The following is a 14,226-nucleotide window of genomic DNA, read 5'->3' as shown; positions in this document are numbered from 1 at the left end:
GGATAAGGGAATGACATGAGCCCCAATGCATCAGTATCCATCATCAAACTATGTCTTACCTTCCCGAATATATACAAACTTGGCCCTTGCTAGGGGCAATTATCTTAATTAACAGAAAACGCCAGAGGAAGACTTGAGTCAAACTCTCAATGGCAAAAAGAGAATACTGCTGAAGCTGATGGTCCCTAAAGATACATATTTCTATATTCCCCCCACCGTGTTTCTTTCTTAAGGTTAAAAGTCACTTCTAAGAGCATTCTTAACAGAGACCCTTGACGTCTAAACTCCACCAGAAAGGAGGATCTCAACTCCACAGCTCATCTTTCCTTTGAAATGCACAACCCGTAATGGGGCCAGTAGGAAGCACAGCTTCATGTCTGTAACCTTCTTGGTTGAACTTAGTGACTGAGACTGAAAGTGAGACAAGAGGACATTGCAGAAAGACCCATGTCATTCACTCAAAACTTTCTTCCTACAGGGAAGAAGCGGGGTGACCACTGTGGCGTGAAGAGGGGACGCAGAAATCCCATCTCCCCTGCCTCGTAGTACCGCCACTCCCTTCCAATGATGCTGCCGTTGCTCAAACGTCCCGCATGCCGCCTCTGGTGCTACCCACAGTACTTCCTCTCCAAACATACGGAGAAGTGTTTCAAGGCGTAGGTAATCACCACTGGTGACTCTGTGAGGGGTCCAACTAGATAGGATTTTTCTTTTTCGTTACGGCAGGTTCAAAGATAAGGAGACAAGTTTTCTTTCACAGCTAAGTCATCAACTACTCCGAAGGGGGAATCCACGGGATAAAGTCTCAGAGTTTTTGAGCAATGCCAGCATAATGGGGGGGGGAGGTTCAAAACATCCAGCTGATTATGGAAGGACACTTCCGGTTCTAATTGGTGGGATAGGTTTGTGTAACAACAAAACAAAAGAAAAATCGCTGAAACTTTATCTCATGTTATATGGGGAAAAAAAAATCTGTCCTCTCAAGAATACTTGTTAACTGTAGTCTCCTCTTTCAAGAAACTTTTTCTTTTTTATACTGTATTAAGGCACAGGAGAGGGATACTAAGGATCTCCTCCCACCTCCTAAAACAATAAAAATAAACCCAAGTGTTCTTTTTAAAAATCCCAGACAGATCATGTATACACATTGAAGACGTCATTGCGGGAAAAAAATCAACATTTCCCCTCAACCTTATCATTGTCTAATATTTTCAAATAAGCGTCGGAATGTTTAGCCCTGCAAAAGACCTAAAGACGCCACATCTGTCGGGAGGACTGCTGTTGGTCTGTCTCAAGCATATAGCCATGTATGATAGAAACTCAAACTTAGGGTTTGTTTTCCAAGACTGTGCAGCTCTGCAAAAATACCCAGAAACCCAGTTTCCCAAAAAGACGAGTAAGCCCCTTTCAGTCACAATTTAAACTGGGCATTTCATCTTTTAGGATTACAATACAAATGAGATGAATCAGTTGGTACTTTATCTAGGATTGTTCGTAGTGATGGCACTTTTTCCTGCAGTTTGCAAAAATGAAAAAGTTAAAGCTGTAGATCTGAGCCTAAATTTCATATTCACAACCAGTAATTATTTTTAAATTTGATCATTTGCTATTTAAAAAAGGCAATTTGAAGAAAATGTCTGCTTCATGCTTATGCTTCCTGTATTTTGAAAGCATTCATAGCTAAAGATACTCTGGATTTTATCTCCTAAGGGAGGCTGAGGAAGAAAGGGTAAGATCTTGAACAGAGGTCTCCTTCAGCACCCAAGTGTTTTAATGGAATGAAAAAGGACACTTCAAGCCATAATAGATATGCAGGGCTGGGTAAGGTTGATAAATTAATTCTATGGTTATTTCATTTTCTTTTAAAATGCTAACTTACCAAGAACATAACAGAGGAAATGTGTTGTCTGTTTTTGTTTTTGTCCTATCTAAAATTTGAAAAGTAGCAAAGCGAATTTCCTTTGCACCCTAACATTAATCCCTATCATATTTATGAGGATGTACAGTATCCTAAGATGCATGCATTTTAAATGTTCCAAACTGTGGTGGAATTGGGGCATTCTGAGAATTCTGGGTAGTAAAAGAGCAAAAAAATTGTGACATGGGACTGGCCCTCTTCGATAGCAGGAACATTTAAATCAAGAAATTGAGAGGTAAAATTCCAAAAATTTGTGAGGGCTTCATTGAATACAGCAGAAAATGACCCAACTAGAAATGAGGTATGTCATGTGACCCCCCAGCCTTGTTAGGGCATTCCCCGTGGAGCTGAGGAATTTGATCTGTTTTACAGCAAACAGATGTTTGGTGTTAGAGTGAAGGTACACAATTTTTCAGAGTATCTATGAATCTCTGATTAATAGTTTGATGCAAAAAAGAAAAAAAAGGAACTAAATCCAAAACCTTAATAATGTATTTTGCTTTCCTGTAATGACTCCTATATATAGTGCTACTACTTAGATTGTGTAGCTTTCTCTACTAATTACAGTAAGGAGCTTTTTAAAAATTTTTGTTTGTTTGTTTTTCTGAATCAAACCTGTTAAGGTTATGTGAAGTCTGTCTTAGTTCCCCAGGTTAAAAAAAAAAAAAAAAAAAAAAGAAGTTGTGTATCTCAGCAAATTCTGGTGGAGGCTTAAGACTGAAAAGCATGAGGTTTGTTTAAATAACAGGACAACCTCAACATCGGGCCAACAGTGTCCTCTATTCTTTTTCCCTTACACAGTAACAATCAGATAGAAATGATTTTACTGGCTGGTCCATCCAAAATCTGATGCCAATGTCATAGGAGTCTTCTGTCTCAGCATTTTAATCCCAATAAACTATCCGCTCACTAAAATACTCCCATAACTCTGACTCTGTGTGTATGAAAACAATACTCATGTATGTTACAACAAAGTCGTTTATAAATGGAAAGTTCCGGGGCGCCTGATTGGCTCACTCGGTTAAGCGTGGGACTGCTGATCAGGGCTCAGGTCATGATCTCATGGTTTGTGGGATCGAGCCCGGCGTTGGGCTTGTGCTGAAAGCACACAGCCTGCTTGGGATTCTCTCTCTGTCCCTCCCCGACTCGGGCTCGCGCTCTCGCTCTCAAAATAAATAAGCTTAAAAAAATGTTAATTAAAAAAAAAAAAAAAAAAAAAAAAAAAGAAAAGAAAAAAGGTAAGATCCAAGCCTAAACAGGCCTGTGAGAAAGCTTACCTTCCACGTGGCAGCATTGCGTCGAAAATAAGCAAACATTCGTGTGAACCAGTTATAGATTTCATTTAGTGTTAGCTGCTTTTCTGGAGATTCGAGAATGGCCTGTGAAGCAAAAGTGACAAAAGAAGATAATTTATGACCAAATCAGCAGAATCGTCATTATACAGTTTCTTGAAAATATAAAATGACCATGATTCAGAGCTAAAGCCCAAGAAAGGTTTCACAAAATGATCTAAGATTAATGGTTGTATTTAACAGTTCAATAGCAAAATTCAAAATGGAATTATCTAATTGTTTTGAGTTTTTATTTCTGTTTCCGTACAGAAATATTAATTTATTAGTCATTCATAAAGCAGAATCAAAGAGAAATGCAAAACATTTCACTAGCTGATTAAAGCTCAGTAATTATTTAGAGCTCAGATTAATTCTAGGGATCAGAGATTACTGTAGCTTGTGATAATTGACTTGCCATCTTTAAACAGGCTCATTTTCACTGTTGTGTGAAATGAATTTCCTAATAATCACATCGTATTGTAATACTTAATCAAAAGCAATTATGTTATATATTGCAGTTTTAAAAAACCTTATAGAAAAGGTTTTAGCATGCCTGCATACTAAACGGTTTTAAATCTACTTCATCAATATCATATATCCATGCACATGTATACCTTTTGCTAGAATTTCACATACTGTGTTATTTACTTACCTGCCTAATTAAAGATGCGTATGTAAATGGTGGTCTAACTTCTGCGTTCTTATAAAACTCTTGGTTCTGCGCGATATCTGCTAAATAAGAATCATTGTCCTATTAATTATCACTTTTTAAAGAGAGGCTGGTCTACAAGAACTGCATGTTACAATTCTACAGGAGGCACAGATGGAGTATCTACCTGAAGAAATGGGCACGTTGTATTTGTCTGAGTACCGCCTGCGGATGGGTCCCACCGTATGCATGCTGGTGGTGGTGATGACGGAGGGGCCTTGGGTGACAGGAGTGATGGGGGCGGTTGGGGTCGTTGGAGTATGAGGTAAGCTCTGTGGAGAAGCCTCTGATGCAGACTTGGAGAGTGTGACGCTTGATACCAGATTCAGCTGTGAGGACAAGAATAATCCTTAGAAGACCTTCGCAAAAAAACGGTGAGCAAGAAGGCATCTGAAATCCAGCAGGAGTAACACAGGAAATGCCTGGCTACTTTTCCTTCTCTAAACAGATACTTATAATCAACTGGAATAGGAGGCGAGTCCACTGAGTAGTTGAAAATACCTCTGGCCATGTCCAAAGGATATGGACCCGTGGAAACACAGGTGTTCTCCAAAGACAGTTATAGATGAGTGTCTGCAGAAAGGGGTTATCTAGCCCAGTGAGTCTGACAAGTTCGGGGTCAAAACATTTCTTCAGTCATCAAGAACCGTCTTTGTAGTACTTGTGCTTTTGAACCCTCCTGAGTAGCATGCTGTGCTTGGCAGACGGCACACAGGGAGATGGAGTTCTGGTAGCACCCGCTGAACCCCAACGTTGCAGAAGCCACCTCTTGGGATACGCTGGACTAGACCTGAGCTCTCCAAACAGCACTTTTTGCAAAGGGCTGCTGCCAGTGTGGAACTAACTGTTTTTGCTTCATTTTTATTAAAACTAAACTTAAAATATTTATTTTGAGAGAGACGGAGAGTGAGCAGGGGAGGGGCAGAGAGAGAGGGAGACAGAGAATCCCAAGCAGGCTCTGCGCTGTCAGCGCAGAGCCCGATGTGGGGCTCGAGCTCACAAACCGTGAGATCGTGACCTAAGCCAAAAAAACCAAGAGTCAGACTTGGAATAGACAGAGCCACCCAAGGTGCCCCTAAACTTTTATTTAGATAGCCACACACAGCCAGTGGCTACCACATTGGCTGGTACAGTGATAGGCTACTTCATAATGTAACTTCAGGGAGGGAGCCATCACAAAGGTGTCTGGCCTATAATGACTCATATTAAAAAGAATGGCACTGATCCAGTAAACCAGCATTTAGTTACATCAGTTGGCAGAGACTAATCTTTGAAAGCTTTACGGGTAATCTTCACTAAACTCTAATAAATGTACGACTGGAATCTGTTAATTAAAAAAAAAATGACTTACAAAAAGATCGGAAACTAAAAACTTTTCTTCAGATTTCAAATGTTCAGTAATATGATCGAATCTATAGCATCAGGTCAGGAAAAGGGGTTTATTTATTTGAAGGAGTATACCGGAAAATGAAGGAGTACTTACTCCTTCCTTCCATTTAGACTTCACCTTGAAGTGCTTCTCTTAGTAACACTGAAGAAAAGGGCTTGTCCCCCTTGCCCACAATTTGTTCTCCCAGAAATGTAAGTCTGACTATGATAAAGAACTCGGTTATTTTCAACATGTTACCATTTACACATAATTGCTATCTCAGATACTTCTAGCCAGCCTCCAATCCAAGAAACCCACGCAAAGCAGGCTTATTTGGTAATGTTTTCTCAAACCACATTTCGAATCATTTAACAACATAAGTATTTCACCATTGCAGATGGACAAGGCATTATTTGTACAAGGTATTAAACATGAGATTCCTCCGGATTCATAAAGAGCCTATGAAAAGTTCGAATTTGTTGAGAAGACTCAACCTACCATCCTCTGGTAATGAAAAAAAGCCATGAGAACGCCTCCCGTATGTTTAGGGTGGTTCCATAAAAAAGCACAACGAAATAAAGACGAGTGATGTGAAGAAAAGAAGGATCAAATGTCGTTAGGTAAATATTAATTGAAAAATGTACACATGGTACTGTGAAAGGAATACTGGGTTGCAAGCCTGTACTTGTGCTTGGCTTTGTAACTCCCCTCTTGAAATGCTGACTCTGCTAACGCCAGACCCTTCTCCCAACCCCCATGCCTGAGAAGAGCAAGCTATGGAGAGGACACTGCCCTTAACCCCCCCCCCCACCCCCCCACCTCCCCGGCAAGCTGGGCCAATGCTGGGAGCTGCTTTTTTATGAGTGCTGGAAACCTGACTTGGTGACACGCATTTGCAGACTAAGTGCTTACAGTTCGGAGGAGCAGCCATGGGATGGAGTGGAGTTGAGAAGCCAAGGGGGAAGGTTGGGGCTGACCTCCTCTTTGCCTTGGGCCTTAATCACTGACCAAGTACAGCAACAGTGTGTATAAGCATCAGCCCAAGCAACGGGTCAAGGAAATTAGTGCCTCAAAGGCTACTGCTCATAAATATACAGCTTTTAAAATTCAGATGCTGCTGGATGTAAGAATAGCCAAACACCCTGGAAAGTCATGGATACCGTTTGTAGAAACCACTGTTGTAAATCACCTGCCGCTGCGTGATTTCACTGAGGTCTCATACCATCACCAATAAGCGAGATGTTATTAGTCAACATTTTGCAGGTGAGCAAACTGAGGCTGTTGATCGATGAAATAACTTGCCTCTATCCTGAACCTGAACCGAAAGTCAGACACACGCTTGTGATGCCAGGCCCAGTTAATGGGAAAAATAAACACTAGCCTGTTTCATTTTTCTGTATGCTTATTTTTGGAAAAGATTCAGTGAATAGCTTTAATCCCCGCCTATAAATGACATTCAATAAATATCACTGAGCCAACAGAAGGCATCTGGAAGAGAAATGACAAAAACAGGGATAGAACATTTAACTGCTGCCCCTGAAGAGCTTACCATCAAATACAGACGCTATTCAAGGGAAAGTGTGCGTAACAACCGTAAGCGATTCTGAGAGTAATTGTACTTCTTGGCTTTCCTTTTCCATTTAAGAACGGTACCCCTCAACACCGTCACTTTCTTAAACACGCAATGAAAATTAGAAACCCCCACGGCCTTGAGAACTGTGCCTGCTCCTGTCCCGTTTGGTGAGGAAGGGCACCAAGTCCACTCCACTCCAAAAACTCAAAACTCACGTAAACATTCAGCAAGTACGAATCCATCGTCCGGTGCTCATGTAGATCAGACAAGTCACATGGTACTGTGTCATAAAATGTGAAAAGAATCGGACATCTGTGGCTTTTACCACAGGTCTTAACACCTGGCCTGCTTGTACCCAAAAAGCAACAGTGCAAAATAAAATCCCTCCAGGGTGAGCACAACCCACAAAGACATAGGCAGTAGCGTTTTCTGGAGGCTGTTGAGCACAGGTAGCAAATGGAAATAAACACAAGCCAGAAGAGAGCAGAGAGGGGGCTTACCAGGCTTGACAAATGACACCGTGATTCACACCCACTGCTGGGCTGTCTCTAATAAGCCACAGAGGAAGCAGCCAATCTCAGCTAATTACCAGATAAAAATGTATTGTAAGGGTTCTAATTAGGAGACGCGGACGGAGGTGATCTAATGATTAAATGCTGTATTCGAGTGACCCCACCACCAATGTGAGGTGGTGCAAGATGTCACTGGAATATTTTGTAGAAACAGTAATTTTACGTCGAGGAGGGGAGGCAGTAATATTTGTAATGATGGCTGTGAGGTAAACTAATTAAAAGACAGTTCCTCCAGGAAGAGGGTGGCTGAGAGCAGCTGTGGCCATTCCACAACCAAGTGCCAAGTCTCAATAGAGGAACGGCAGTCAAGTGGAAAATTTCTGCCCGACCTCTGCCCTTGCTATTAATTTGCAGGAAAACTAATGACACATATACATATTCCCACAAAATTGTTCTAATTGCTAATTTGCCAAAGGAGCCCAGATTCCAAATTAAACATGACTGTAGTCTGTGAGGGAAGGAAGAACAAAAAGCTGTAAACTCCAAACAGGGGGTGCTTCGCCTCGTGAAATCATTTGAAGGCTGAACCAACAAGTTAATGAAATGTCAACCTTGTCAACTGCTATAGAAGTTTGTTAACTTTTAAACTTCTGTTTGATGATCACATGCTTGTCTTGAGGAGAAACCATCTTCGGGGAGGAAGGTCACGAGGGAGAGACAAGATGGGGGGGGGAGGGATTCAAAACAGGCTCTGTGTTCAAACCAAACCTGCTCTTTTAATTAAGGTCTCTGAAAACAGTGGACACACACACACACACCCCCACAGAAAGAAAAAGAAAAATTAATTACCATCTTAGAAGAGCAAATCGGGAACGGTGTGGGTTTTGCTATAATCCTGAAATATTCATCTTCATTGTAAACTATTAAATCTTAATATAATCATCAATTAGAAATGAAAGCATATGCGCTTCGTGTTTCTGATCGTAGTTAAGGTTTTAAAAGATTATTTTTTATTTATTTATTTTTTTCTGGGGCATGGAGCAGGAAGGGATCCAACTGGGAGGCAGGGAGGGTTTCTTTCCTATTTTTCTTATTGTGTCCATTTTCTGTTTCAAAAGAAGTTGCTATGTTTAGAAAAGTTAGTAACTCTCATATTTTCTACATGGCAAGTTTCCGTCATGTGATGACTTCGGCAAAGATAATCGCTTTGAGGGTCTGGCCAGAAGTTAAATTCTTACGTCACTTGAACTAGCTGGAGGGTTTTCTGTTTTAAATGCACGTGGGCTCTCGACCACCGGCTTTCCCCCCAGCTCACTTCCACAAGGACTATCCTGGGAAGCTTACCCATCCCGACTACTGGGACTCTGTCAGCTGCCTGCTACTCTACTGAGCCCTTTTCTCAAAGATTAATCTCGAGTTTTTACACAGTAACCTCCTCTCTTCTTTTAAAGATGATGAGTCACTCACATTTTTAAAAAATAAACAAACCACTGATGTAAACCCCGGACAGAAACAGACTTGTTGTAAGTATTCCCATAAGAACTCATTTTTATTTTTGTTTGTGCTCTTGCCTCACATGAAAACAGATTCTGAGAACAAAAGGCAGACCTGAAACCCAAACACCAGGGGACCTAACTGCTTAGTAGAGACTTTGAGGCTCACAGAACTCGTTTTTCTGCTCTTGTTTTACGGTCCTGAGCGGGCTCGAGGCCTGCTTTAAACTGCACAGGGTTTCTAGACGCGAAAGGCTGGCGTTCGGGCCCGCCTTCCTGAGGCCTAAGGGGCGTCCGTGGGGTGGCTAGGACACGTCACGGGAAGCTTTGGTTTGGTGTCCCAGCCACTGCACTGGGCCAGGCACTGGCAGAGGGCAGTGAATGAGAAAGTGATGGTACAGAGGTGGGGACGGGCAGGGAGGGCTTCATGAAACACAGTATATAAAAATAGCTTGTGTGTGTTGTGCTAGAGAATCTTTTATGGCTGCCTAATATTGTTTCTCTAGCCCTAAAGCAAGGCTGCAAGCAGCCCAAAGGATCAGCCATTTCTTCAGGACTTAAAAGACCCCTTTTTCAGATGTGTGTGTGTGTGTGTGTGTGTGTGTGTGTGTGTGTGTATGTGTGGCGGGGGGGGGAACACTTTGTTTTTATAGCAGCTAAAAACTATTTCATAACAGTCCTAATTGCTATGGTTGGAGGAAAAGAGAATGCATAAAAAGGAAAATGTAATACTGCATTTTGCTTCAAATATCCAAGTTCCTGTAAGTGTTTTATAACATTTTCATAAAGAAGGATCTACTACCTACGCTATAATTACTTGCCCACCAAATCTGAAGGAATGTGGTTTTTCCAGCATCAGGAGTTGTTTTCTGGTGTGCAGGAATACCCTGAAGTAATGTGTCCTTCTTGTGTCCTCAGTATTTTAAAATACGATTTACAGGATTCTCCTGACATTATGAGAGGGAAGTCTTAAAAAAAAAAATCCTTAACAACTTAATAAAGTCCTAACACAGATATGCTTCTTTTGTTGTTATTGTTTTGTCCTCTGAGTTACGCTTCCCTCCAAGGAAATAAACAGCTCAGCAAATTCTCCATGGAGCAAGCGTGGAGACACGAACCCCCAAGCAATCCACTCTGGTGTTTACTTTTGAGAATGTTACTGAGTCTGGAACAAAAGAATAGCCATCAGTCTCATCAGGGTAGCTTACTACTGTCGGGTTTTTTGCTTCTCTTCACACGGAAAGGAGAAGAATCTTTTAAAACTCATGTCAAGAAAGGCTTTTCCCGCCGTGCCTACCCAACTGCTAGAATATACGGCCGCTCTGGGAAACTTTTACATATCCTTTTCCACGCCGGGCCCAGCCTTAATAAAATCAAAAGCTGACAAATAAAATAAATTAAAAAATGGAAAGCCTAGTTTATCTGATGTTGGCTGGCCCTTTGCTTCCTCCACACTGATCCCGTGACATGCCTTCCTCTCCCAGTCGCCTTCCTCACAGACACACACGCCCCTACTCCGAACCCAAGGAAAGAATCGCTGATCCGACTCCTTTCCGTTGCTTCCTTTTGAAGGCTCTCTCAATCCCCGATGTAGGTGAGCAGTTCTAACAACACGGGGCACAATTCATGCAGTGGGTGTGTGTGGTTGTTAGCTTGTCCCACAAGACTCCAAACACCTCAGTGGCAGGGAGGGGGCTCTACGCTTTTAGCAGCTTACTTCATAAATACTTGTTGATAAAATAGCTGGGCTTTAAGTGCAGGAATTCCCTTTCCAAACATAACAGGCCGTGGGAGCCCTGGGTATAAATTACTAAAGGAGAGCTCTTTTCTGGTCTAAAGGATTTTATGGCAAAGCAGGAAGAGGTGCCACTGAAGGTGTCCGAGGAAAAGGAAAGCTGGGCACTCCTCCTCCAGCTCACCTATGCATGTCCCAGTGTGGGATGAGCTTAGAGCCAGGTCTAAACACTCGAGACTGTCCAGAGGTGAGCATATCCTCCAACTACCCACAGGGAAGACGGGTTCCGCAAAAGGGTCCGGGGAACGTGTCTGAGCGGAGGTAAGAACAATCCAAGAAGGTTGTGGCAGTTTCTCTGATGCAGTGCAACAGCGACCGGTTGGATGACTGGATACAACAAATGACATGTACCACCCAAATGGCATTCAGTGAAAAGCAACGTTTACAGCAAAGCATTCTATCACTTAGTGACTAAGAATTTTAAAATAAACATGCAGTTCCTTTTAAACAGAAACGGAAAAAAGAAAAAAAAAAAAAACTTCATCAACTTACTGGCAAGGCTGTAACATGAAAGTCCCCATCTATGGTTAGATCTGAATCCTGACGACTGCTTATTTCAAATCAAAGATTCTAGAAGGATACACGGTGCATTCTATTATTTAAGGTGGAATAAATTAATTGCAGGGAAAAGGAATATTTTGCACCTGAGAATCGATCATCAGATAGCTCCGTATCCCTCAAGTTGAAAGAACCAAGGGTTTGCGAAACGCCTGTGCCTCCCCCGCCCCTTTTTGGCAAGGAAGTGAGAAATCTATGCAGAACACTACACGTCTACCTTTTATAATTAATTTCCCAATGCCTCACCTATACGTATTTTAATAATTCCTGATTTATAAGATGGTATCTGTAATAAAATTTTCTATTTTCCAATAAATGAAAAGAAGGCAGGTTCACTCCAGCAACAGAGTGTCACGCAATATCTGCTTGTCAGGCACCAATTTTTACTTCTTACATGTAAGTTAAAGGATAAGGAATTTATAATGCTGCCTGTGAAGGGAACCACTTTTCATACACAAATGTGATCTTTTTTTTTTCAAAGGGTAATACAACAGTACATTTACATAAACTAATCCAAACAATCTATGTATTTGACAATGGCAAACCTCACACAGACGGCCTATTGTTGGTTTACATCTTGGAGTTCTTTATATTGGCTTGTAGCGCTGCTCTAGCTGTCAAAGGTTTGACTTGGACACTAAATAAATGGTTATAGAAGTGCTGTGCAGCGATATTGGACTTCTTTGCAAAAGAAAACCTGCTGTGTATGAATTCAAAAGCTATTAATTTTTCAGTCAAAAATATTCGTGCCTATTTCTTTTAATAAAGAAATACTGTGCTGAACTACTAAGAGATAATGTTGACTAGTGGTAGAGAATTTTCAATAGAACAGTTAAAAATAAATTTAGTAGGAGGTCCCCTTCGAAGTTACAATTTTCTAGAATGTAAAACATTTTTTTTTTTTAAATACTAATCAAGACAAACCTTCCTCCCCAGTGCATTTCCCCCACAACTGCTTTTCCCTGTTTACTGGCTGCTTCACACTGGTCTTCATGGAGATTCCCAAGGGTCCTTTTGTGGCCTATGCAGGCTTACCTGGATGGATGGCCCTCTCTGCCAACACCCTGCCCCAGCACTCACGGAGCGCCCCATGGCGTTTCACAAATCCTTCTCCACTTTCATCCCTCCTCCTCCCAAGGAGCCCCATGATACAAAATGAGTTCCTCCCAGAGTCCTGAGGCCAAACAGTATTCTATCATTGCTTTGAATCCATGGAGGAAGTAGGAGATAATCCCATTCTCTCCCCTATTACTAGGTTCAAAGACCCATACCCCTCATCCTGGGGAAAAAGCCATTCCAAACAGAAGCCACCTGAAGACTTCATGAGAGTTCCGAAGGCTATCGATTCCCTTAGCGGTTGGCTGTGCCCACTGGAAAACCCCATGAAGTCATTTCCGGGTCTTACCAGCTTCCTAAACTGGGCTCCTATGATTACAAGAAGGGGCTGATGAAGTCAACACAAATGGCACAACTGACTACTCATCCCATTATACCCAATGGCCTAGGTTTTTCTGTTTCCCTTTCTTTTTGGTAGCCTACACATTCAGTCCTATGGCCATTTAGTGCAAAACACGGAAACTAAGGGCTCTCTCCTAGTAAAAATGGATGCACAAAGTGTTTAATGATTTTATGTCCTATATCTCAGTAATGTGTTCTGTTTCAGACATTAATTTTGTCTGCCAACTGCATCTTGGCAGGCTACCATATTTGCTGGGTTAATAGTCTGACTCCGTTTTATTTCTATCATCATAAATCATACATATATGGGTGTATGTTTGCTTTATTTATAGAAAAAAATCAGTCAAAACAGATAAACCAATACTTTGCCATTACGCTGCATCATTGCATATTGATTAAAATTGCTGGTACTAACTATAGATTGTCAACGCTCAATTAATTTTCACACAGTGACTCCAAGCAAAATCAAATAAAGGCAGTGTACCTTTAAATTTTACAAATCTTAAAAATCAAGAAGCAAAGCACTCTCTCCATTTTGAATAATCAGTAGAAGCTACTAAGGAGATTTTTAGAAATATAAGTATATGAGAAATACAACTGTTAAAGAGATCAATTTATAGCAAGGAATGAGGCCCAAGACAGGATTTGGGGTTTAGAAACCATCCTTCTGCTTAGATATTAACTGTCTGTGCTCGGATGGCACTCTTCAAGGTTAAGGAAAAGGAAACAAGGCAAGAAGTAGGAGATTCCTACAAGTTAAACGTAATTTCAACATACCATGTTGGAACTCCTAACTGCAAAAGAGTAATATTCACTTCTAACTCTCTAATAACCATTAGATGCCGTCCACAATTTTAGCTTCCAGCTATTCCAACAGTGTGCTTCCTATTTCTTATGTCTTTCCTCTGTGACCGTTAGACTGCACTGGCCCTCACTCCCTTTCTCATACCCGCAGTCTCTTGGCTAATGCAGGCTGAAATGCCCTTTTCTTCTGACTCCATGGTCTGGCTGTCTTCTTTCTGGGTTCACACCATTTAGAAAGACCTTTCCCCCTCCCGGCGACCTATCATGTTTTCGTACCCTGGTACACCATCAATCATCTGTCCCGAAGAGCGAGTTGTTGGGCCTCGTGGCCAAAGACCGATTCTGAATCATCCTCTACGTTGTGAAATGCCCTGCACACCACCCCCTTTATAGAAGGTAACCGGAAACACTCCACTGACTTATGTCCTTCAATACTAACAGCTGCCAGAGTAGGTTTTCCTGTCTCCTATGCTTAGGGGTGAGGAAGCAGCAAAGAAACAGTGTGAAGTTTCCCCTGGTGTAGCTCGGTACTTACGGGCTGAGGGGCGGCTTTGGGTTCTGTTGACTTCACGTGCAGATGGGTCATCATGGCTTGCAGGCGCTCTTTGTCTTTTGCAAGCTAGTAGGAAGAAAGTGCTCTGTTATTTCTTTGAATACAGATGCATTACTATTTTAACATCCAAAATGATACATATTCCAAATTAAA

At 41.6% G+C, this 14,226-nt stretch overlaps 1 protein-coding gene and 1 long non-coding RNA gene across 18 annotated transcripts in view; one reads left to right on the top strand and one right to left on the bottom strand.

The window, feature by feature from the left end:
- Nucleotides 1-14,226, bottom strand: part of FOXP1 (forkhead box P1) — a 591,936-nt gene that overhangs the window by 17,352 nt on the left and 560,358 nt on the right. For 16 of the 17 annotated variants that reach the window (XM_053219058.1, XM_027042471.2, XM_053219069.1 and 13 more), the window contains 4 exons: nucleotides 14,056-14,139; nucleotides 4,086-4,287; nucleotides 3,902-3,981; nucleotides 3,196-3,297 (listed from right to left, as the gene is read on the bottom strand). In XM_053219058.1, coding sequence (XP_053075033.1) covers nucleotides 3,196-3,297; nucleotides 3,902-3,981; nucleotides 4,086-4,287; nucleotides 14,056-14,139 — 468 coding nt within the window. The remainder of the gene's footprint in view (nucleotides 1-3,195; nucleotides 3,298-3,901; nucleotides 3,982-4,085; nucleotides 4,288-14,055; nucleotides 14,140-14,226) is intronic. The other variant, XM_027042474.2, reaches the window with a different exon arrangement.
- LOC113594622 (uncharacterized) lies at nucleotides 8,894-14,212 on the top strand. The gene is made up of 3 exons (XR_008297041.1): nucleotides 8,894-8,935; nucleotides 10,390-10,499; nucleotides 10,745-14,212. It is a non-coding gene; the product is annotated as an uncharacterized LOC113594622 (long non-coding RNA).

The sequence above is a fragment of the Acinonyx jubatus genome, chromosome A2 (assembly GCF_027475565.1).
Source record: "Acinonyx jubatus isolate Ajub_Pintada_27869175 chromosome A2, VMU_Ajub_asm_v1.0, whole genome shotgun sequence".
Classification (NCBI taxonomy): domain Eukaryota; kingdom Metazoa; phylum Chordata; class Mammalia; order Carnivora; family Felidae; genus Acinonyx; species Acinonyx jubatus.
This window is presented reverse-complemented; position numbering and strand designations above follow the sequence as displayed.